The 21440-nt window shown below is 50.4% G+C and overlaps 1 protein-coding gene across 2 annotated transcripts in view; it reads left to right on the top strand.

Annotated features, from left to right (window-relative positions):
• The first annotated feature begins 445 nt into the window (after positions 1-445).
• CRACR2B (calcium release activated channel regulator 2B) overlaps positions 446-21440 on the top strand; it is a 41879-nt gene continuing 20884 nt past the window's right edge. The window contains exons 1-4 of one of the 2 annotated variants that reach the window (XM_080593840.1): positions 446-5017; positions 14601-14856; positions 16306-16417; positions 19185-19353. In XM_080593840.1, the coding sequence (XP_080449966.1) occupies positions 4803-5017; positions 14601-14856; positions 16306-16417; positions 19185-19353 (752 nt within the window). In that variant the 5' untranslated portion in view covers positions 446-4802. The remainder of the gene's footprint in view (positions 5018-14600; positions 14857-16305; positions 16418-19184; positions 19354-21440) is intronic. The other variant, XM_080593841.1, reaches the window with a different exon arrangement.

Raw genomic sequence — 21440 nt, 5'->3', positions numbered from 1 at the left:
GATGGCAGGAGACCTCTATATATGTAACCAGGAGTCCTGAACCTCCTGACGTCTGCTGTGACAGTGCAGGGCTGGCCTGAGCTTGTAACGCTGGGAAGGTCAGGCAGGCGGGAAGATGTCAGCGTTCAAAGCACGTAATGTAACGTGGGGCAAGGCAACCTGCGCTTCTGAAGAGGAAATGAAAGAACGAGTAGCTCTTAAGACCTCTTCTGCAGCTTTTTGAAAGAATTAGCCTGCAGCATGTGTGCAGGTTGAAGGCCAAAGCGATGCTGTGAAGGTTGAAAGCATCCACTCCTGTTGCTGTAGCTGTGCAATCAAGGTAACAGGGTCCAGCCGCTCACTGATTCCTATCTCATGCTCCTCAAACGAATAACAAGTAGGATATACCTGTAGGCCTTTGGAGGTCTAAGACTGGTATCCCCGTGGTGTAAAAATAGAAATGTGAAATGTTTAGGCTGTGCAGTGTTGGTGACCCATGCCTAAGGTGTAATTAAAGCAGTTAGCCAGGAGGGAGCTGTGTGAGCCAGCCTAGGGGCATGTGCAGGGAGCTGTAGGAGTGCAGCGGGGGTTTAAGTCGCTGGGGGCTGCTTGTGCTGGCGGATTGCAGGTGCAGGGTGCTACATCTGCTATCTGCCACGCTTCCCTGAAAGGTGGAGAAAAACAAACCTTTGGGGAATAATCCAGAAAAAGTCCACGTGGGGGCTTGGGAGAGGTGCAGGGAGGCACATCTGGTACATACTACAGGAAAACTTGATGGCCCTCGCTGTTCCAGTAGCTGAATACGCTGAATGCTCTGTCACGTTCAGCAAAACATCTCCGAGCAGTGCTTTTATCTGGCTTAGTTTCCCCTCTGTAACATGGAGAAGAGGAGACTGAGCTCATCTAAGCTGTGGGCGGCCTGTGGGTTGGCAGTGTGACGGATTTGGAAATCTCCTCTGTAGACAAATGGTCTAACTCCCAGAAAAACAACATCAACCGGCCCGAGCCTTATCTACCGGCAAGGACTAGTGCGGCTGCGCTACATCCAGAGAAAGTGAGCTGCGTGACCGTGCCCGGAGCGGCTGAGGTGAAGGGATGAGGTGTGCAAATACTGCCGAGACTTATTTTCCACCTCGCTCTCGCTTGTGGGCCAAATGCAAATATCCGTGTTGCTTTGCAGGTGGGACAGGTTGCCCTGCGGAGCAGGCTGGCCTTCCCTCTCCGCTGTGAATCACCAGAGGCCTCCTCCTGGACGTTGGCCTTTGTCCAGCCGCCCTCCTGGAGCAGACACAGAGCTCCTGAGCTTTGCCCAAGGAGGAAGGCGAGCGTCATCGTTTAGATAAGATAAACCGTGCCCAAATAAATCCTTGTTACCCTTGGCAGGCGCGGCTAACCGCCAGCCGGGGTTCGCGCAGCCCCGAGGAACTGCCAGGCCTCGCCTCTGCGAAATGCGGAGACCTGGAGGGGAGGTGGGTGTGACAGTGGTGCGGTTGTGCCGCGAGGGACGGCGACAGCAAGGCCTGAGGGGTGTGAGAGAAGGAACGGCCACCCGCTGGCTTTGCCGGCAGGACTTGCGCTGTGCGCGCCTGTGCTGCTGAGGGCTGGAGTTGCAGCTCTGTGAGCGGTGGGCCTGCAGAGCTTGGGGTCCTCTGAGCAGGGCCGTGCAGGTGCCCCAGTGTCCGACAGGGCTGAGGGGTTTTCTGTCGGCAGCGCTTGGCGGAGCCTCTCTCTTCAGCTGCCCGGGTTTTGAAGCTCGAGGGTGTCTGCTGTGCTGAGCTGTGCCCTTCTGCCTTGTATCGTGGGAACTCGGGAAAGAATTTGGATTTATTGGAGGGAAGAAGGACAAACGCAGATGCCCCTGCAAATGCGTGCTTCTTCTGTACGCTTTGCTACTGTGCGTGAGAGCTGCCTTCCCTCCTCCTCCCCCTCTTTGCCTCTTACAGGAGTTTGCAAGGTTTCTCTTCCACCCTCCTTCCCTCCCTCCCAAACTGGCATTTAGACACGGCGCCAGAGGAATAATCCTCTGCTCCACACAGATGCACAAACCCCTTTGATTTAATGCGTTTCCTATGGCACAAAAAAAAGTCTTTTGCTTCCAATGCAAATCTGGTTGCTCGCTCTAAGCCGCTGAATGCAAATGCACCACTTGTAGTTATTCGCTCTGGGAAGAGCGGTATGGGCTTTATGTAAAATATACAGATAAGATGTCCGAAGCTCTTCAGCAAGTGCAGCAACACATGCATTTGTGCTGGAGAGAGGTCAATGTGGCAGCGGTTCGTTCCCGATGATCCCGTAAATAGCTCTTGCCAACTTAGGGTTGGTGTATCATTATCTCCTTGTGATGTGTGTATGGGCCTGTTCTCCCGTACGAGGCGTCCTTGGTCTTAAAGGACGGATCCGCAGGGAGGGAAGTGAACAAGCCTCTCCCATTACGCTTAACTCAGTCCTGCTTTCAACACGATTTCTTTAGCTGATTTAAATTGCAGACCGCTAATCCAGCTGAGGTGCGAGCACCGTTCCCTTCCCACATCCCCTGCACGTGGGGAGAGAGAAACCGCACTGAGCAAACAGCTGCTGCAGGAGGAGAGCACTGCCTCGGGAGAACGCGGCGTCGGCTAGTAAGATTCACCGAGTGATATTAATGTAGAAAACCCCATTTCTCTCTGTTTTGTTGGTCCCCTTCTCTCTGCCTTCCTGCGGTGATGCTGCTCGCCTCCCGTTTTTGAACTTGTGAGGTGGGGTGCTAGGCAGGGGGATGTGTCAAGCCGTTGTTGTCAAAGAAGTTGGTGTTTGTAGAAGTGGATTAACACGTACGAGCTATGGGTGCGTTGGGGGTTGGCTGGTTGTTCTCTCCCCTCTCTCCTTGTGCAGGATCCCCCCATCCCAGTGCAGGATCAGTGCAGGCTACGGTTTGGTGACTCACCCTGCTCTGACGCCTGGCTCTCTCTTCTCGATTCAGGCTGGGCGAATAACGCTCGGTCTGTAATTGTGCTCGAGAGCCCTTGTGATTGCCCAGCTATGGGGAGGCTGCAACGATGCTTAGGTTGGCTTAATCCAATCCGATCCGAAAATCCACTTCTCTGAACAATGAACGTGTGGTGGGGTGGCGTTCAAGTGTCTTTAGGAAATGAGAAACCTTCCTGGCAGCGGTGGGTGAAGGCTTTTTCTTTTCACCGCGTACAACTGAACGCACAGGATGTGCGGTATGGTTGAATTAGCATTCCTATGGGAACCATAACTTTTTGTGTTCCCTGACCTTTACCTGCATAATGCTAAAGATTCGTTAATGTGGCTCCAAAATGCTTTTTTTCTGTTGTTGTTGAATAAGCTTTTTGTCGTGGTCAGTACTAGAAGCGGCTTTATAAAGGACTCCAGGAGGAGGTTAGAGAGGAGCAGGCCCTGAGGCGCAGAAGAGCGGTTCGTTGCCTTCTGGGTGCTGTTTTCGCAGCGCCCCAGCCGATACGAGGCGTGCGAGCTGGGACCACGGTTCAGCGTTAAGCGTCGCCTCTGCACCAACAGTAAACAAGCCGGTGAGTAAATTCCCCTGCTCAGAGGCAGGTAACTCGCTTGGTCTGATCTTTTTATGCCTCGGGTGCACTGCTAGAGCCTGCCCCAAAGGGTGTGTGGTCCTGGGGCTGAGGCGAAGCCAGGGAGGAGAAGAGTGGAGCCGTGGAGGGGAGCAGGGCTGCCATCCTGCAGCACAGAGCCCTCCCAGACCTCTTGGGAGAGCTGGCTGCAGGGAAGAAAGGGGCCTTGTGGTGGTTCGGGCTGTGAAGCTGAGGAACTGGCATGCTTTAGTGATGGCTCCTGTGGAGCCTTTCCTCCTCGTTTTGTCGTCTCACCTTTGGGACTGCAGGGAGGCATTCCTGTCCGGTTGTGCTCCTACCCTCCTCTAAGGGAAGCAAAGCACACGAGGAAGGACCCACCTCTACCTTTGCTTCCTGCGGATCCCCTCGTTGCCTGCTGCTGGGAGGATGGGGCTGTGTGGAGCTCCCCCCTTCGCAGTCTGTAGGCTGATGAGGTCTCTGCTGATCAGGTGCCAGGCAGAGACTTCTCAGTGGGAAACAGGTGGGAGAGCGGGGTTTGCTCCCTGCCGTGCCCTGCACAACAAAGGTTGTTTGCTGGGCAGATAGCATCCTCGAGGCTGATGCAAAGAGGCGTTTGGGCTGGGGGTGAGCACAGGGGATGAAACCATGCCGAGTGATGACGAGTTGGCATGCTGGGCTCTCACTGCGCTCGCTTTTCCTTCCTTTGTCACTAAGGGGAGGTGATGCAGCTGGAGCTGCCTTTGAGCGACAAACCCCCACCCTCGTTCAGCATCCCAGACTGGCAGAGGGCTTTGGTTCCTTTTGGTGGTGCTCTGGGATGAAGGAGCACTCCGGCTGGTGGCAGGATAGAGGGTGGTGGCGTCTCGGGCTGCTTGGCTGAGGAAGTCCCGTGGTGTGCGTCCCACCGCCGGGGTACGTTCTGCTGTGCTTTGGGAAGCTGCTCCTTGCACCGTAGCCTTCTGCCTTGCTGTTCCTTTCTCCCAAGCTCTCTTTGGGAAGTAGGAAGTAGCCAGCTATGTAAAAGTGGAATCAAACTTAAGGCAGGATTCATGGGGACAGTTTCCAGCCCGGTCCTTGCAGAAGCGGGACGGGAGGTAGGCAGCAAGCTGTGTGCCTTCCCCGAGGAGCTCCAGCTGTGCCTGTAAGGTCAGCACTGGACGAGAGAGCATTGCTTCTTACCGTTCCTTCCCCTCTTGCCCTAGGCAGCTCAGAAACGAGCCCTTCTTCCCAGCTGTGTGTGAGACAGGATTATGAGGAATTTGCCTGGGGAACGTAATGGCAAGATTTCTTGTGCTGCTTTCCGAAGCGACTGCTGCTAGCCTCTGCTGGAAAGGGGATGCGATGCGTGGGGAGCGTTGCAAACCACACCTCCTCGCTTGGACCTGCTCTGATTCTCTGTTTACAGTGGCGGTGTCATTTCTTCGCTGGCTTTTTGGTGTGGAACACTGCTGGCTGCAGGGAAGGGGAACGACACCGTCCTGCTTCTCGAGGTATTTGGGGACAGCCGCGGGGAGAGAGGAGAGGAGGCTGTGTAACAGGGGAAAGGAGGTGCAGAAAGCCTCTCTCAGGCAAGGAATTATTTGAGCAGAAGGAAGACTGAAGGAGTTTGCAAGTTGCTGTGTCTCGGCGGTTGCTGCCTTGGGACTTTCTGCTCTGACTTCCTGCTTTTGCTTTAAAGAAGCAGAGCGGGGACGGGACAGACCCGCTGCCTGCAGGGGCACGCCGTGTGCCTGCAGGAAAATGTCGCTGCTCCCGGGGCAGGGGGGAAATGTATTGATTGGTTTGGAAGAGCTGGAGACGCTTAATTAGCAGATGGTTAATTTTTCATTTTTTTTTTTCAGATTACCCAACGTCTTTGCGCGTTTTGGGCTGAAAACACTTGCTTTCAGTTTTGATAAGGTTCTGCAGGTCGCTTAACTAATTCTGGTGACTCGATGGTTTTGGAACTGTGGCTTTGGGGTAATCACTGCAATAGTTACGTTTTCCAGAGCAAAGGAAGAAGAAGTATGAGCTTACAGTATGTGGGATTGTGATATTTTCTCATGAAACAGGTGTCGTGAGCTGGCTAGATTGAAAACTAAGGATTTTCTTCTGCATGCTTTGTGAAAGTTTAGAATTATTCTTTAAAAACATTCCTTGTGTTTTTTGCTCCTTGCGCTCCCCGGTGCGCGGGGAACGTGTGCGCGCTGCACGTGTTTTTTCTGGAGGAGTGGTTCAGGGCTTGCGGCTGCTTAAAACACCGGGTTTCCGTCTTGTGGCACTCCGAGGCTTTCTGTATGTTCTTGGGATTGTCCCCCCCGTGTGAGAAAGGGAACGGATATTTCTGGTACCTCGTGGGAGAGCCCGGAGCTCCTGGGCGTTCAGAGTGGATCCTCTCTCCTTTATGGGGAGGAAGCGGGAGCGTTGACTCCCTGGATCCAAGACTTTTCGTGTGGCCTGATAGCCAGGTGGTGTCTGTGCTCGGGAAACGGATTTCATCCTTTTCCAGTGCTCAGGTTCCTGTGGCATTTCAGGAAAGGTGCGTAGCACGGCCGGCACCTCCTTAGCTCGCAGAAAGGGACGAGCCTGTACCTTTATACCCACTGTTATCCCAGTGGGGCCTCGGCTGAGAGGTACCCAGGTGTCACGCAGCAGCGATCCGGGCGTTTTGGTGGGGCAGGGAACGGGTTAACGGGCTTCTTGGAAATCGGCTTCACCCAGCTGTGTTTGTTGTTTTAACAGCACTGCGGGAAGGTCAAACTGCCCGTGGGTCCCATGCATTGCTCGTGGGCGAAACCAATACAGTGCCAGCCACAGACAGGCTTCTCCGGGGGCTGTGCTCTCTAGAAATCCTCTCCCTGCTCATTCCCGCTCGCTAATCTTTGCCAAGTGTTTTTGTCCTTGAAGTGTGCTTTGCAGATTCAGCACGGCGAGGTAGAACTTCTCTCCCTGGTCCTGTTGCTAACATCCATGCAAGCCAGAAATGGTTAGGGTGGTGAGATGGCCGCGTCCGGTTTTCAAGAGACTGGAGATGAGTTGCCTTGGATGAGGAGAAAATGGTTGAACTTCACGCACCCCCTACAGCTGTAGCCCTCTGGAGGAGTTTTTCACGTGCTGCAGAGAGCTTGCTGGCTCAGATGGAGAAGAAATCTGTCCAGTAAGCAGTGTGAGTAGAGTAGAGGTTCTCCTTCAAAAGCGGCCTGGGTGGTCTGATGCTCTGGTCTGGTGTTTTATCTGTGTGTGGTGAGGGAACTATTGGAGGACAGCATTAGGCTGTTGATTTTTGTTTGTAGAAGGTTAATTTCAAGGTCAAGGATGTTAAACAAAGATGAAGGCTTTCCCCACTTCTGGGGAAAAGTGTGCCGGTCACCTGGGATAGGATTGTCACAGGATTTTTAGCCTTTGCGCAAAGAGGGCACTGAAGTTGCTGAGGAACCTTGCAGCGGGCCAGGAGGGGCTCGGGGCCAGAACAGTGGCCAGCTATTGGGAAATTTAATGAAGAAGTGGCAACAAGATTGGGATCCAGCTAGAGGAATGGCCAGGCTGAACCAGCACCGTGTATTCAACAGCAGCTGGTAGCAGGTACCCTCCTCTTCCCATCACAAATGCAGAACAATACGTCCCTAGTACGCTCGGTCGGTTGCTTGTGGCTCAGAGATTTCTCTCAGCTAAAAAGAGAGATTTTTTGTAACAGCCCTTTATGGACAAACTCAGGAAGGAAAAACTAACCACTTCTGCAGCCCGTGGATGCGTATGACATCCTCGGCATCCTGTGTTAGGGAGTTCCACGCTTTAACAGCGCGTGAAGAAGTGCTTCCTTGTGCTTTGTGTGCACCACCCAATTTTATCTGAGGCTGCCGAATTCTTCTCTCCGAGATGACAGTGACTGGGGACAGTTGTTTACCGGCTCTGCCATCCAGGAGTTGGTTATGTGCATGACTCCGTAAAAACAAATTTCTGCGTTCAAAGCTTTTGTGTATCCTTTAGGACCTTTCGTCCATTTATTCAGCAAAAATGTGTCTCTGGATAATACATTTTTGCCTTTCGAGTACTCTGAAGACACCAAGAGGGTGCATGTGGCTCGTGACCAGCAGAGGACTGAGGGCTCCCCTTGCTCAAGGCAGCGGAGCTCGGAAGAAATTGCCAGTGATGTTCCATTCAAGGTGCCAAGGAGCTGCTCTGGATTGACGTCTTCTCCTGTAAAAATTCTTTGACAGCCCCGAGGTGCGATCTGCCTCCTGACTGCTGTGCTCAAAGCGCCAACCTTCAGCTTCGCAACGCTGCCGGCAGCGCTCAGCGGGGAATAAAGGTTGTGTTACCTCGTCACGGGTAAAATATCCTGTCTTTCTCAATTGCTGGGCTCGAGCTGATTGCCCCTGTCCTCTAGCAACCACATACTTGTGGTGGAACATTAACAGCAGTGGCATCAGCGAGAAACTTGATCCCTCTCAGAGCCTTCTCCACTTGACTAAGTGAGCGATATTTACTTTCTTCCGGATAATTGTGTCCTTTGTGGATGTGCAGCGAGATCTCCGATCTGTGGAAGTGCACTGACTTCTTCGTGACGCCGAAGGGCGTAATGTTGTGGGGTTTTTCCATTCCTCTGCCGTCGGGGTGTATGAGATGAATCCTTACGTTGCATTGTTGGAGATGTCGCAATGTTCTGGTTTGTCTCATTAAAAAAAAAAAAAGTTTGGGGAAACTTGAAAGACTTTATAAAGTGAAGAAATTTTTAAAAATGACTTGTTATTAAGCTGGCTGTTGCTATTTGTCATATTTTGTTGCAGGCATGTTCTTTATTTTGTGGAAAATCAGCTGCATGCTAGTTATATTGACACATCCTAGACCGTTAGCTGTTTATGGAAAAAATGTGTTTTGGATTTAGTTTTTAATTGCTGAGAATTAACTCTCGGCCCAAATACTGCTGGAGGAAAAACTGATGCTTTCTCTCCCGCTCCCCAAGAAAAACAACCCAACCAAAGCCAAAACCCCGGCTAGCAGGAGCGGTTCCAGAGCAAACACACGCCCGCGGTGTTTGCGGTGCCAGCAGGGTGACACGGCCGGCGTGACAGCTGCAGAGTGTCCCTGGCTCGCGATAGGTATGGCAGAGGGGCAGTGCGTGGGCGCGACGGAGACGGAGCATTTGTGGCCGTCTCCTGGGGAAAGGATATTGTCAGGGGATGTCGTGGACACCTGGCGGTCTTGGAGACGTTGCTGCGATGACTCTTGGCTTGTGTCGGTGCTTTCTGTTGCGGTGTTGAGCCGAGAAGCTCAGAAGGCAGCAGCGAGTGCAGTTCAGGAAGTTCATCAGCGCTCACGCCTTGAAATAAAGCAGAGAGCCGTCTCCAGCTGGACGCAGATAGGGGCGTGCAGCCTGCATCCAGCAGGTTTCTTCACGGCAGGTGTCTTTGACAAAGTTCAAGAAGTTGGCGTGACAAGTCGTAAAAAACGAGTTCCTGTTTGAGGTGAGGGAAGTGCTGAACTGGAGCAGAGTGCGTTTTCTGAGATGCTGCTGTGAATGGCGGAGCCCATTCCAGCAGTCCGTGGTTCTGGGATATACCTCTTTATCTTCCTGGCACATCCCATAGTGAAGTCACCCATCGATATTGCAGCACGGGTTAGCTCAGAGCTATCAGGCTGGGCTAATCTCCCGCTGAATAAACAACACAAAGGTTCCTGGATTCGTTCCTATTTCCTTAAAGGGATACAATCAAGTGCAGGCAATTAAAAGAGAGAGAGAGAGAGTGTGCATGAAGTGTAGCTCGAGATATTACACCTGATTGCAGGCGCTCAGCCCAGGGTGTGTGGCGGTTTCTTAGTTTTTTAAAGAAAAAACCCTCATAAAACAATTGGTGTTTTTCTAATTTTTCAATGTATTTCTTTTCCTGCCATTCCCTTTGGGAAGGGAGAACCCAACAACCACCCAAACAGATCCCAAACAATGGAAGCAAATTTCCTATAGAAGGGAAAGAGTAAAGTTAGTTTTGTACAAAGTACGCTGAGAAAGAACTCTTTTCTTCCTGCTCTCCTCCCAGCCTTTTCAGAGGCTGTGGCAGAGCCTTTTAAAAGTTTCCACCAAATGGGTGCCCAGTTCCTTGGAGCAGCTTTTGGAAATTTCAGCCTGCGTGGGATCACACTCGACACGGGGATCGGTGGCGTTCTCTGGCGGGGCTTCTCCTCCACGTTCGCCTGATCGGAGAGGCTTGTCTGGCTGTAATTCAGTCAGCCCGTTCGTAATAAGTGCTTTTTGCACGCAGTGAGGATACTTGTCAACGTGTGTGAGCAATGATAATCACTGTAAATACGTGAGATCACCGAGTCTCACAGTGCTGTAAAACCTGAGAGCCTCGTCACCTGCAGAGGGGACTGCGCCCTACGAGGAGCGCTGTTTTTATAGCAATTACCGACTTTCCAAAGAGCGGGTGGGAAGGGAAGGCAGAATAAACAGAGCGAGCGGCACGTGTTTGAAACAAAATGATATACGGACCCATAAAGCTTTTATTGACCTTTTCTTTTGAAACCTGCTTGTTAGCCGCTGCTCCCGAGTGACGTTCCCGGTCCATGAGCAAGCGAAGGCGTTGAGCTCCGGCATCTCGGTCTGCTCCTGCTCTGCATCTGTCGCGTGCCGGGGCAACAGGCTTCTGCTGCAGGGACTTTTGCCTTGGCCCATCGCCTCCTTCTCTCTGTGCAGTGTCCTCGAGGACACGCGAGCAAGCCCATCTCACCCAGCGTATGCATCAGAAGCGCGATCGGTGCCCATCTGAGCACCCGGAGAAGGGCAAGGCTGAATTGCTGGAGCGCTCGTGCACAAGCCTGTGTGTGCTGCTGGGTGGGCTCCTCGGATGGGCCTGATCCTGCAAGGCATCTTTTTGTGGGCTTCGCTTGGAGAACAGGCGGTCTGCCTGCGGCACACCGTTGCCCTGGCACCTCGCTGCCCCTAACATCACTTTTCTGGCATTTCTGGTGCTGGGCTTCCTTTAAAGTTGCTGGGCTCTTTGTCTGCACGAGGAGTGGAAATGAAAGGGTGTGTGTTCTTCTGACCTGTTTCAATAACTGGCGTAGCTATTTGGCTTCAGTATGAGGGTGGGTTTTTTCGTTTCCAATAATATTGTTTCGGGCAGAGATACACGGGATCTCCTCTTTGAAACTTCCCAGCAAGTATCTGAACGCTTTGTTTTGTTGTACACCTTGGACACCTACTGCACACCTATAAAGAATCTCCTTTAAAATTACCTTCTGCCACAATGTCACCGAAAAACACGGTGGTATAGGAACACAGAACCCTGCTTTCCTTTATAGCTCCACAGCTATAGCAAGTCCAAGCACCGGACTTGCTCTGTAATCCTGGGTAAGCCACTTATCCAGTTGTCCTTAGCTTTCCCTTTGTGAACTGTTGATTCATTGCCCTGCATTCTGGCAGGGCTGCTAGGAATGCTGTGTGTTCAGTGTCTGCACAATGCCCTGCCGGTGGTGGAGGTCAGCTGAGGACCAGCTGTGGGGAATTTGGCTGTGCTCCCCCCTTTCCTTTCCTCGTCATCGGGCTGAGAAAAACGAACAAAATTGTCATGTGCGCGCGGTCCTCATGGTCACATAGATAAGGGCTTGGCTGTTGACGAGTAATGACTTTTCTTTACCTCTTTAACACTGCTTACTGCTACAAAAAAAAAAAAAAGCTTTCTGAGAGAATAAATTGGAAACCATGACCTTGTAAAAATATCCTGAAAGGAGCATCTCCCCCCTCCAGAGAAAGCACCTTGGGTTCGTTCTTCTGTTTGTTGAAATCTGCAGGCCTTCCAAGTTTTATGTTCTCTTTTTTTTTTTTTTTTTTGTCTTTAGCTATGAGGCCTTGGAACCATTCTGCTGCCTGAGTTTCATGTGTAATTATCGATCTCCAGGAACGGTCTTAAAATAAAGCACCAGCACCGGCCTCGCAGCGGAGGGGAGGACAGTGCTGTGGGCATGGGCAGGTGACGTGGCTTACCCGGGGCCATATGGCAGGCTGAGTCAGGATTGAGATTCAGGTCTTGTGACTTCCCAAGAGGAGGCCTTGCCCGGCAGGCCCAGCTGATTTTCTGGCCCAGCTTTGCACGAGACAAACTGCAGTTTATGCCTCGAGTGGTTACAACATGCGCGTAAGACTGGTCTGAGTTGCCTGCGTGTGGAACAGCACCCAGTGTTCGTTTTCCTTACTGTCAGCCGAGGTTCTCCTGTGCTTTCTCTGAGCTGATCTGTGTTTGCTTTCCAGGTGTAATCCACAGGTCCCGAGGACTATCTCGAACCGCTTGGGTGAGGGAAGAGGCAGCTGCAGGACGTGACACGCGGAGGTGGTTACCAGCTGGCCGGGGCGGCTGGAGCTTGTTGGTGCCGTCAGGTCCCCAACACTTCCACCTTCTGGGGGAGCTGGTGGTGGTCTGGGCTAGATGAACTTTGCTGCGGCCCATTGCAGATGTTCTTATGGTAGTACATCTAGCAAAATGCAGAGATTAGCCTGATGCCAAGCTAGGTGTGGAAATTCATGCTTGACTGGTGTTGTCTCGATGACTGTCTTGCCCTGAGAGATGAGACCTGGAGCAATGAATCTGGCTTTTGGACAGCGGTACCCGGGTTTTCTGCTCCAGTGACCCCAGCCTCCTTCAGAGTTCTCCGTCGGTGATGCCCTGCCTCTTGCTGGTAAAGCTGCTTCCTCAGCAGTTTGCAGCAACGATCTGTAGCTGAGGGAGGTCTGACAGCACTTGTTAGATTGAGATCTGCCGCGTGCCTCATCCGTGTTTATACCGTGCGATGCCCTTACAGAAGGGACGGCGATGAGGAACTACTCAAAGGCCTCAGGGAAAGAAGTCCGTCAGAGAGCCGCGGTGTGTTTTGCATACTGGGACTCTCTTTTATTTGCTGCCTTGTTCCTCTGCAAGTGCCATCTCGACATTGAGAGCCACGTCTGGCTTCAAGCCACTTGAAACAGTTTGAACAAGAGACTCTGTCCTCTCAGTGTTGAATTAATGGGCTTGGTTTTTCACATGTGTGAGTCAAATCCTTTCAGACTCTTGCCCCTGCTCTTCTAATGAAGAGGCTTTTAGCTCCACTAGGATTTGGGAGCTACAATACAGCTGGGCTTTTGATAAAATGGGGAGATGCTAGAGGTGGGGATGTAATATTTCCGATTTCAGCTTGCAGACAAGTCTCAGAGAGAGAGCAGAACATCCTCCTTGTGCAGCCTTTTGTTGGCTGCAGCAGGGCTGGGGAGACGTCGTCTGGCTGGGTTGCTCTGGGTTGGTGTTGAAACACAACCCATGGCGCTGCTAGCAAAAAAGTAACATCTTCTGGTGGCATCAGTGTGTCTTAGGTAGCTAGTGGGAAGTTTTAGAAAACTTATTTCTTATTCGTGCTTTTCCATGTTCTGTTCCTTTTTTTCCTTTCCCTCAGTCCTGTTAGGGCTCTTGCTTCGAACTTTCTTGTGGAAGAAATGGGTCTGGCAGAAAGGTTTAGCAAGGTGGCCTGTGGCCGCCAGTAATTACAATTCATCAGTGTGGCTCTCTGACTTCTCACCATAGTCACCTGTAAAATCCATGCAGCTAAAGATATTTAGGTCTGTTTTTTCTCTTACAGGTCCAACTTCTCATGCTTTCTTTCCCCAACACTGCTCTCCAAAGCTTGAGTCCATGTCTGTGTCCCCTGCTTGCCAGGGATGACTGCTTCACCAGAAACACATAATGCTACCAATCTGTCGGCAGTCTTCTGCAGAGTTTCAAATAAATATTGTTTCAAGTGACACTAAGCAGAGATGCCCTGAAAAAATGCCGATTTGAGAGAGGGAGCAAAGCATTCTGCTCGTTCTTTGAAGCAGAACAGCCCTCTGGCTCACGGAGCAGCAGTAATGAATGGAGTCAAATAGCATGGTGCATAACTGCCTTCTCCTTTTGTATTAGTTTCATACAGTTCTTGCGCGGTGACATTCTTCCAGGCCATCAAGTTCTTTATCGTCCCAACGTACTGAGGGCACAAACAGAATCGAGTCGCTCGTTATCGTTGCATCTGTACACGGCTTTTAATTTCTTGGAGGTTTCAGAAACAAAAAACCCAAGCCCTCGTGGCTAGCACCGTTTCAATCTGCTGTCAGCCTGCTTGCACAGCTCACTTCTGCCCTGCAGTGCGGAGCACAGAGCTGCCGCAGGAGAAGCCTGAAGCAATTGGTGCAACAAGGCTTAAAAATGTGGTGGTGGTGCTGAAGAAAAGCTGTCTGGAGAGCGTTACGTGGGATCAGCGAGTCGGAAGGTGTGTTGGGGTAGGGATGCACTGCATGCATCTTTAAAATCCCCCTCCTGTGCTCTCTTTCCTAGCCTTTTTGTTTCATGTACGTGTAAATAATGGGAATTATTTTCTTTGGCATCTGAAATGTCTCCATAATTGTGTGGTTTCCTTCCTACAAAGGTGAACATTTCAGATTAAAATTCTGTTTGGCAGCTTATGAGCTCTCAAAACAGAGGCAAAAAGGGCAGGAGTGCCCAGCTTATTAATTTTTTCCCATCTTATGTCCCAGTGTAGGAATGTTCAGACCTTTCTTTTTGTGCTGTGGTAACACGAAAGAAGATGGAGTTACTATTTGGGAAGTGTTAACAAGAAAATGCCGGCGCTGGGAAGTCAGCTGTGGGGTCTGGGTGGGAGAGGTGATCCTTATCCTTTTTCCTCTGTCGCCTGCACAGATCTTCCTCCTCGCTGCCTTTGTCCTGCTGTGGGCTCTTGGAGCTGTGGTGCAGGTCTGTACAAAAAAGCAGCAGGAGGAGGAAGAGCTCGTGCTGATACCAGAGGAACCCGGAGCGGAGGGAAGCATCGCGGGCAGGGCGTGCGGGGAGCTGGCCCTGCTCTCAGCGCGCAGCGCGGAGGGTTGCAGCCGCGTGGCAAGCCCCGTTGTGCCCGTGTCGTTTACAGCACGTACCTCTGCCAACCTCTCTGTGTCCCGAACCCCCAGCTGTCTGCTCGGTAGCAGACACAGATGCTGAGGATCAACCATCAGACCAACAAGGCGTGTAACCAGATAACGCGGTGGTAAGAAGCGGAGGGTGCCGTTTGACTGGGCTTTCTGTGTTTCCTGCCCCACAGCTCTCCCATTTGCCCCTGCCCTGGGGGAAAAAGCTCTGAAAAGATGGAGAACCAGAGGGGTTCGTGCTTGAGATACGTCCACTGGGAAGCAGAAGAGGAGGGGGACGAGGAGGGTGAGGTGACTCCTGGTGCTTCTCCTTCCAGCCGAACGACTGAATTGGAAGACGTGGAGGTGGAGATGCTCAAAAAGGCAAGGGAGCTCTTCCAGCTGTGTGACAAGGATGAGAAGGGCTTTATCACCAAGCTGGACATGCAGGTGAGGGAAAAAAAATCCATCCCCTTTCCTGGGAGGAGCTGTAAAGGCATGGGGGGCCAGAAGAGGGGAGAACGTGGCATACCTTATCCGTTGGCAAGCATGGGCGTGCACGTGTCTGTCTCCCTGGGAGCCAGACTCTGCCACAGCCGGCTGCCAAAACTCCTGGGAAGGCCGTGTGCCCCTTGGGAATTCCTGGGACAACGGGGGGACTGCAATCCCAAATTTGTAAGGAATGCATAAAATTAAAAAAATCGCAACAGATCCTACAAACATTAAGTGTGCGATGGATGGGAGATCTGGGGAAAAAATCTTTGGTTTATTTAAAAAACAAAATAACACCACAATAAACAACAACAGTCCCCGCAGTCTTTTAACAAAAAAAAAACCTCTAACTTTTTTATATTTTTTTGGTCTCAAACATAGCTGAAGCCTTACCTCAAACATTCTCGTTAGGCCTGAATTGTGACTTTGCTCTGGTATAATAAGTTTTGCTGCTTTCTGTTCAAAACAGCATGTGTTAACAGAATCCCGTTTTCTTTGTGCTTTTTGCTTTAACGTTTTATCAGGAAGATTTCATGTGGACCGTTTTTCTCCTGTCCCATCTCTTTCTCAGTCTATGATTAACATTTGGCAAGTCCAGTTCAGTAAACAAATCCTGGTTTAATTGTTGACTCATGGGTTGCGTGATGCCTCATTTTGTATACTTACGTTAATAAATATTTCTTAAGCTTTATCTAAAGCTGAGTTTTTAACGGATGGTGATGGGTTTTTGGCCCAGACCTCGTGTTATTTGGAAGCTTCTTTGGAACCCCCTTGGCACTGTGTACTCTGCACGTGTATTTCAAAGGGAAATCTCTGTTCCTTGTCTGTGTAGCAGGAATAAGGATGCAATCCCAACAGACAGATGACAGAAGGAAGCTAACTCTCTGTTGCAGACTAAACGTTTTGCTTATGATCCGCAAGGTTTCCTGCAAGAGCTAGGGACTGAACGCAGACACCCTGAGTCCTAGATCACAAGTCTGTCCTCCCGTTCTGGCTGAAGAGGTGGAGCTGGTACCTGATGTGCCCACGGAGCTCCCCTGGGAGCAGCAGTGGCCGCAGGAGGCTGGCAGTGCCCCGGGGCACAGCCACCCTTGGGTAGAGCCTGGGCAGGGCTGGGTGGAGGCAGGCGGTGAGCTGGAGGCTGAAGTGGGGCTGGAAGAGGGTTGAGCTCCCTTCAAACAAAAGAACCTGAAGCTCTCTCTCTGCAGTCCTGGTTGGATCATCAGGTGGTGGAAAGCTTTATCAGTGGGCTCAAACAGGCGTTTGTGGCGTGACTCAGGCACACCCCCAGACTGTCTCATCCCAACCAGGGCACAGTATCCAAAGCTGGGTACACCAGAGACAGAGCAGGTCACGGGGAAGACTTGAGTCATGCCTTCATTTTGTTCGCTCTTGTTCTCTCTGCAGCGGCTTCAGAGTGAACTCCCCCTAACGCTTGAGCAGCTGGAGACTGTTTTTGACAGCTTGGAGCAGAACAATAACGGATACCTGACGCCTGTGGAGTTCAGCATGGGGCTGGGTAAGGACTGCACAGAGAAAGAGGAAGGAAAAATCGGTTGCAGAATTTTTTACGCTGGCGAGAAAGCTGCAAGCGCGGTGCTTCTGCTGAAGCTGTACCAGTTATGCGTGGCAATGCCCCATGTTTACCTGAATATCACTGGGGCAGGTGTGTGTGTGTACAGGACTGCTGACCCCTTCCTGAGGCTTCGTGTCCCCTTCTTACAAGACTGCTGTCATCTGCCTACCTGGTAGAGCTAGCTGCTGAGCCTCTGTTACTGGAGATGGGTACATCCTGCAGCCTGTCCGTGTGTGGTCCGTGGTTGTTCATCTGGATAACAACCCTCGTTTTACAAGGGGGCAGCTTGGCAGCTGTCTCTAGCTGGTTTAAGCAGTGCCGTACAAGGCTGTCAGTAGGAGTCCTGTTAGTAGGTTAACAAGGTGACTAAAATAAGCTTTTGTTTTCCTATTGCTGTTGTCTTTTCCAAACACTACGATAATGTTACTCCTATAGCAAAGTGATCATCCAGCAGCACAAGAGGTGTTGAGGAGGAGGGATGGAGCGTAGCACTAATAACCCTGCTGTGTGCGCTCAGCTGCCTTAGCTGGTTGTAAGCTCTCAAAACATCTGCACCTGTTAGCCCCTTCCTTGGGCTGCTGGGGCATGTGGAGGTGTTGCTGGTGTTGGGATCAGGCCAAAGGGAGTGGACATAGGTGGTCTAGGCTTTTTAGAAGCGTTGGAGGAGTTGTTGTATCCTGATTGAGCAGGGCTTTTTTTGAGTTGGGGGTGCTAGCCATAGGTGGACGTCATGAGGGTACCTGCCTCAGTGCTGGTAGAACAGGCCAGATTTTCCTTTGGGCCGCCCTGGCTGGTTGCTGTGTCTCAGCCTGGAACAGAGCAGGTTGTCAGGTACCACCCTGCCTTGGCAGCCTGGCTCCCTGACACTTGCTCCAGTCCGGGCAAAACACTTAACTGCAAAACACTTAATTTCTCCATTTCTTCTCCTTATGGTCATTCCTTGTGGCTGGCCTCACTGAGATCCTTTTCAGGCTGACCTCTAACCGGGGAATTTGCCCTGGCATACTGCTGTCGTCCTTCCAGAACGTACAGGGGGGAGATCAAGGGAAAGAGCTCCAGCTGGGAACTGTGCAGCCATCAGCTCTGCTTCTTCAGAGGGCTCCTTGCATGGCCTCTGAGAGGTTACAGGGTGTTTCTGCACAGCCGACAAAAAGAGCATCAATTTAAAATGTTCAATTTAAAGCAACGTGAGAGCCTTCTGGGATGTCAAAACAATCTTCCGACCATTCCCTACCTCAATTTTCCCAGCTCTAAGAGACAGATAATGAGAGATAATTATTCTTTCTTTAAAGCAGACATCCAACGTGCCTAATCTAAGCCCACCCCCTTAATAACTGTCCAAGGTTTTAAGCTGGAGTGGGGCCTGCCTGTCCTTGCTGTAGGATTTTTACACATTTTAAAAGTGGGAGAGAAGCTGCTAGGTTCTGCATCCCTCTGCGTTACTCCCAGCGTGGAGGAAAACATGTTGCAGACCCCAGCAACACGTGTCTTATGCTGGGCTGGAGTGGCCCCGAGCCTGGCAGGTTTCTAGCAGATGCCCAGGGTGCAGTGGAGCTGTGACCACCTGGGAAGAGGAGGAGGAAGTGCAGTGGGGCAACCTGCCATGTGTTGGACGCAGTCCCTGGCATCCAAGCACAGAGGGACAACAGAAAGGGAAAAGAAGCTTGCATCAGGACCTCAGCACTCTTTTTTGCAGATGACTTCTCACAGTATTGTACGTAGTTAGCGGAGGGGATGTGGTGAAGACGTTTGGAGCCAAGACGTGGTAGAGTTAAATGACGTGAGGTACACAGATTTTGGATATTTTCCCCTTAGAGCAGCTTCATGTTCTTAGCCATGCTCTGAACATCCTTGGCTCCTGGCCCTGTGGCTGGGATGTCACTTCTGCCTTTGGATCCAAGCAGCTGTGTCCTGGGATGGAAGGGTAGCTGCTAATGGAGGCCTGACCTTGGTGTGCGGGATGAGGGCCTGAGTTCTGGACAGGCTCACTCGATTTGTTTCTTTAAGAATTTGTTCCCAGCACCAGTTCCTGTCACATGCCTTGCATAGCATGAAATTCTCATGGCATTAGCGTCTCAGCGTGAAACAGGATCTGGAAAGCTGGAAGCCTTACATACGTGGGATGGGGCCGGAGGGGGTGCTGAGAGGATAAGGTCATTTTGTTCAGACACGCCACGCAATCCTAGCAAGAGGCAGTCCTTGTCCTGTAGCACTTGAATCAGAACAGATGTAGCACGTGAGGAGGGAAGGGTAATGCTCTCCCACCACCACTTTTTTATAAGCAGAGAAACTGAGGCGCAGAGCTATTCGGTGCCTGGCTTGCAGTCCCAGAGGGAGTTCGTGGCACCACTGACAAACGTACCCACAGCACCACTCCGCAGGAGTGAAATGACCAAATGCCATCTTCCACGCGCAGAGGATCCGAGGCTGTGGGTGGTAGATCATCTTAGCACAGATGTGAGCAGAGCCGTAGCAGCCTTTTGTCAGGCTGGAAGCCAGCTTCAGTCCCAGCATCGAAGGCTGAACACTGGACGCGTCGTTCAGGACGTCAGAGCGGAGGCTCTTTACTCACCAGGAGCTGTCGTCTACAAGAGCAGCACCCACGCAGCTTCTCATGGAGCTGTGTCAGGCTGCCATTTGAATAACAAGTCCTTAAATGACATCCAATTTGACTTTCTTTTTTCTCCTTCTTCCCTTCTCCTTCCATCAGGAAAGTTGATAGGAATTGACATGTGTCAGGGGGCCAGAAAGACAGATCGCTCCAGTCACGAGGAGACCTTTGAGTCAGGCTGGTCAGATGATATGGACCCGGCAGATGATGAAGAGAAACGCTTCTACTCCATGATGGAGCAGCTCGGAGCAGCCCAAGTATTTGAAGAGTAAGTAGGAGAATCTCATGGCCTTACTTTTGCCCTGTTTTGAACTTGCAGTACCGACACTTGAAAGTACCAGCGAACACCAAGGAAGTGAAGTGAGCTGCTTGCTCTCTGAACTACTGCTTGGGTTTTCTGTCTTGCTCTCTCGTGTTTTCATGTGCTTGGTAACAAATGCAGTGAAGTCTGGGTTTTCTCATCGGTTATAAATTACTTTCAGTGCAGTGCTTTTCTCAGTTTCCCAAACTGCAAGTTCAAAACCACAGCTGTAAAATGTAGCAATTGATGTGGAAACTCATCTGCATGCAGCAAATGAAAAGAAGCCTGTGAGGGTTAGACAAGGTAAGGAGGATGTGTGTGCTGTCCCTTCCAAAAGGGGGTGTGATTGTTCACACATGTTCAGAGAATCTTAGCTCTGAGACCATGCCTGAAAGATCTGTGCTCAAGGGGCCGCTTGGGACTGCGCTGGTCTTGAAAATGGTGAGAGGCTGAAACGGGCAAGGGATTAAAACCTGCGCCTTAAAAATTGGTATCAATGCTCATGCAGTGGTAGAGTCTGCTGACCCGTGTCATCCAGCTGCTACACCGCAGGAGATTTTTTTAGGGCCTTCCCAAGTGAAACATTCTCCATAATTGCTTCGTACTGATGCACAGCTGCTGGAGCTGGGGTGGCCCGACAGCATCCATGGCAGGCTTTGATTTTTTCAGACATCGTAGTTCAACAGTTGTCAGCAGCTTGCTGGGGGCAGCCCTGCTCCCAGTAGGGACAACGGGATTGAAGACAAGCTGAGAGCAAAGGATTTTGCTGCTTGCAGAGCTTTGTTAGTCATGAAACAGATTTTGTTTCATTTTCATTGTGATACAGAACACCTACCTGTTTTTTTTTAATGCTAAAGAGCTTCTCAAGAAAAATTCTGGGAAGCTTTTTTTTTTTTTATGCCTCAAAGAATGGGATGACACTGTGAAGGGCTGTGTTATTGTTTTGGATGAGTAGCTTCTGCTGTCTACGACTCTTTGTGAAGCATCTGGTCTTAAAGTGTGTTAGGACTTACCCTGTGTTTTGTTTCGATCACTTACTTGTAGTTTTATGCAATGAGTCCAACAGCTACTTCATATCATACCTTTGTGCCGAGCCAGTTGTAAGGAATTAACGAAAACCAGAACTTAATTGGGGGTAGATTAGGAATCTGAACTATCTATCTTTGCTGGTTTTGCTACAGATAAATGGCTTTGTGTGTTAATGGAGCTGAATATTTTCTGTTAGCTAAAATCTGAAGTTTTGAAGAACTGTCAGTCATTTTTTTCAACTTGAGACAAAAGTGGGAGGCTATCTTGTGATGGTGGCAGAGGGAATCAAGGGCTTTTTGGTAATTTCTTTTTTTTCATGAAGAATACTAAGGGAGACAAATACATAGACAAAGAAAAATTTCTATTTGGATAATGTCTATGAGTATAATTGTTTTGTACATTTCAAGGTAGTTTCTCCAAAATAATCCATGGATTTTTTTTAAAAAAAAAAAAAAGGAAAAAAAAAAACTCGTTCCCAAAACAAACCTGAGATTTATGAGACTCTTTGAGAAAGATTGAGTTTCTAAGTGCCGTATACTGGTTGTGATGAGCTAAATGCCAAAACAATGTAATTGTTATTGCAGGTTCACAAAAACAAGACTTTGGATTTCTGGGGCTTCCTTCATAATCCTAATGCAACACTCTTGGAAAACTCTTTTGTTTGTGCCTCAGTTCCCAAAATTGCTGAATAAGCAAGCAAACAAGGGCAGCAGCATCCACCAGTACAGTCATGGTGTGATAAAACCAATGTGATGTGTGCTGGCTGTAAGAGTTTGCTGCTTGATCACAGCTGACAGCAAATTTGCTGAATGTTTATCTCTTTCAATCTTCGTTTAAACACCAAATGCGTTATTACTGAGTACTTGGAAAATAATCATTCCAGAACTGCTTTCTAGGTGACTCCTTTTCTCTTTCAGCTGACCTCCTTCATTTTAACTTTGCAGTAGCTCTCAGTCCCCGTGCACGCTCAGAAATTGTCTGCCCTTCCTCTTCGCTGTATGGTGTAATGGAGGAAGTCACAGGAA

The sequence above is a fragment of the Anser brachyrhynchus genome (genome assembly GCF_964034855.1).
Source record: "Anser brachyrhynchus genome assembly, chromosome: 5".
Classification (NCBI taxonomy): domain Eukaryota; kingdom Metazoa; phylum Chordata; class Aves; order Anseriformes; family Anatidae; genus Anser; species Anser brachyrhynchus.
This window is presented reverse-complemented; position numbering and strand designations above follow the sequence as displayed.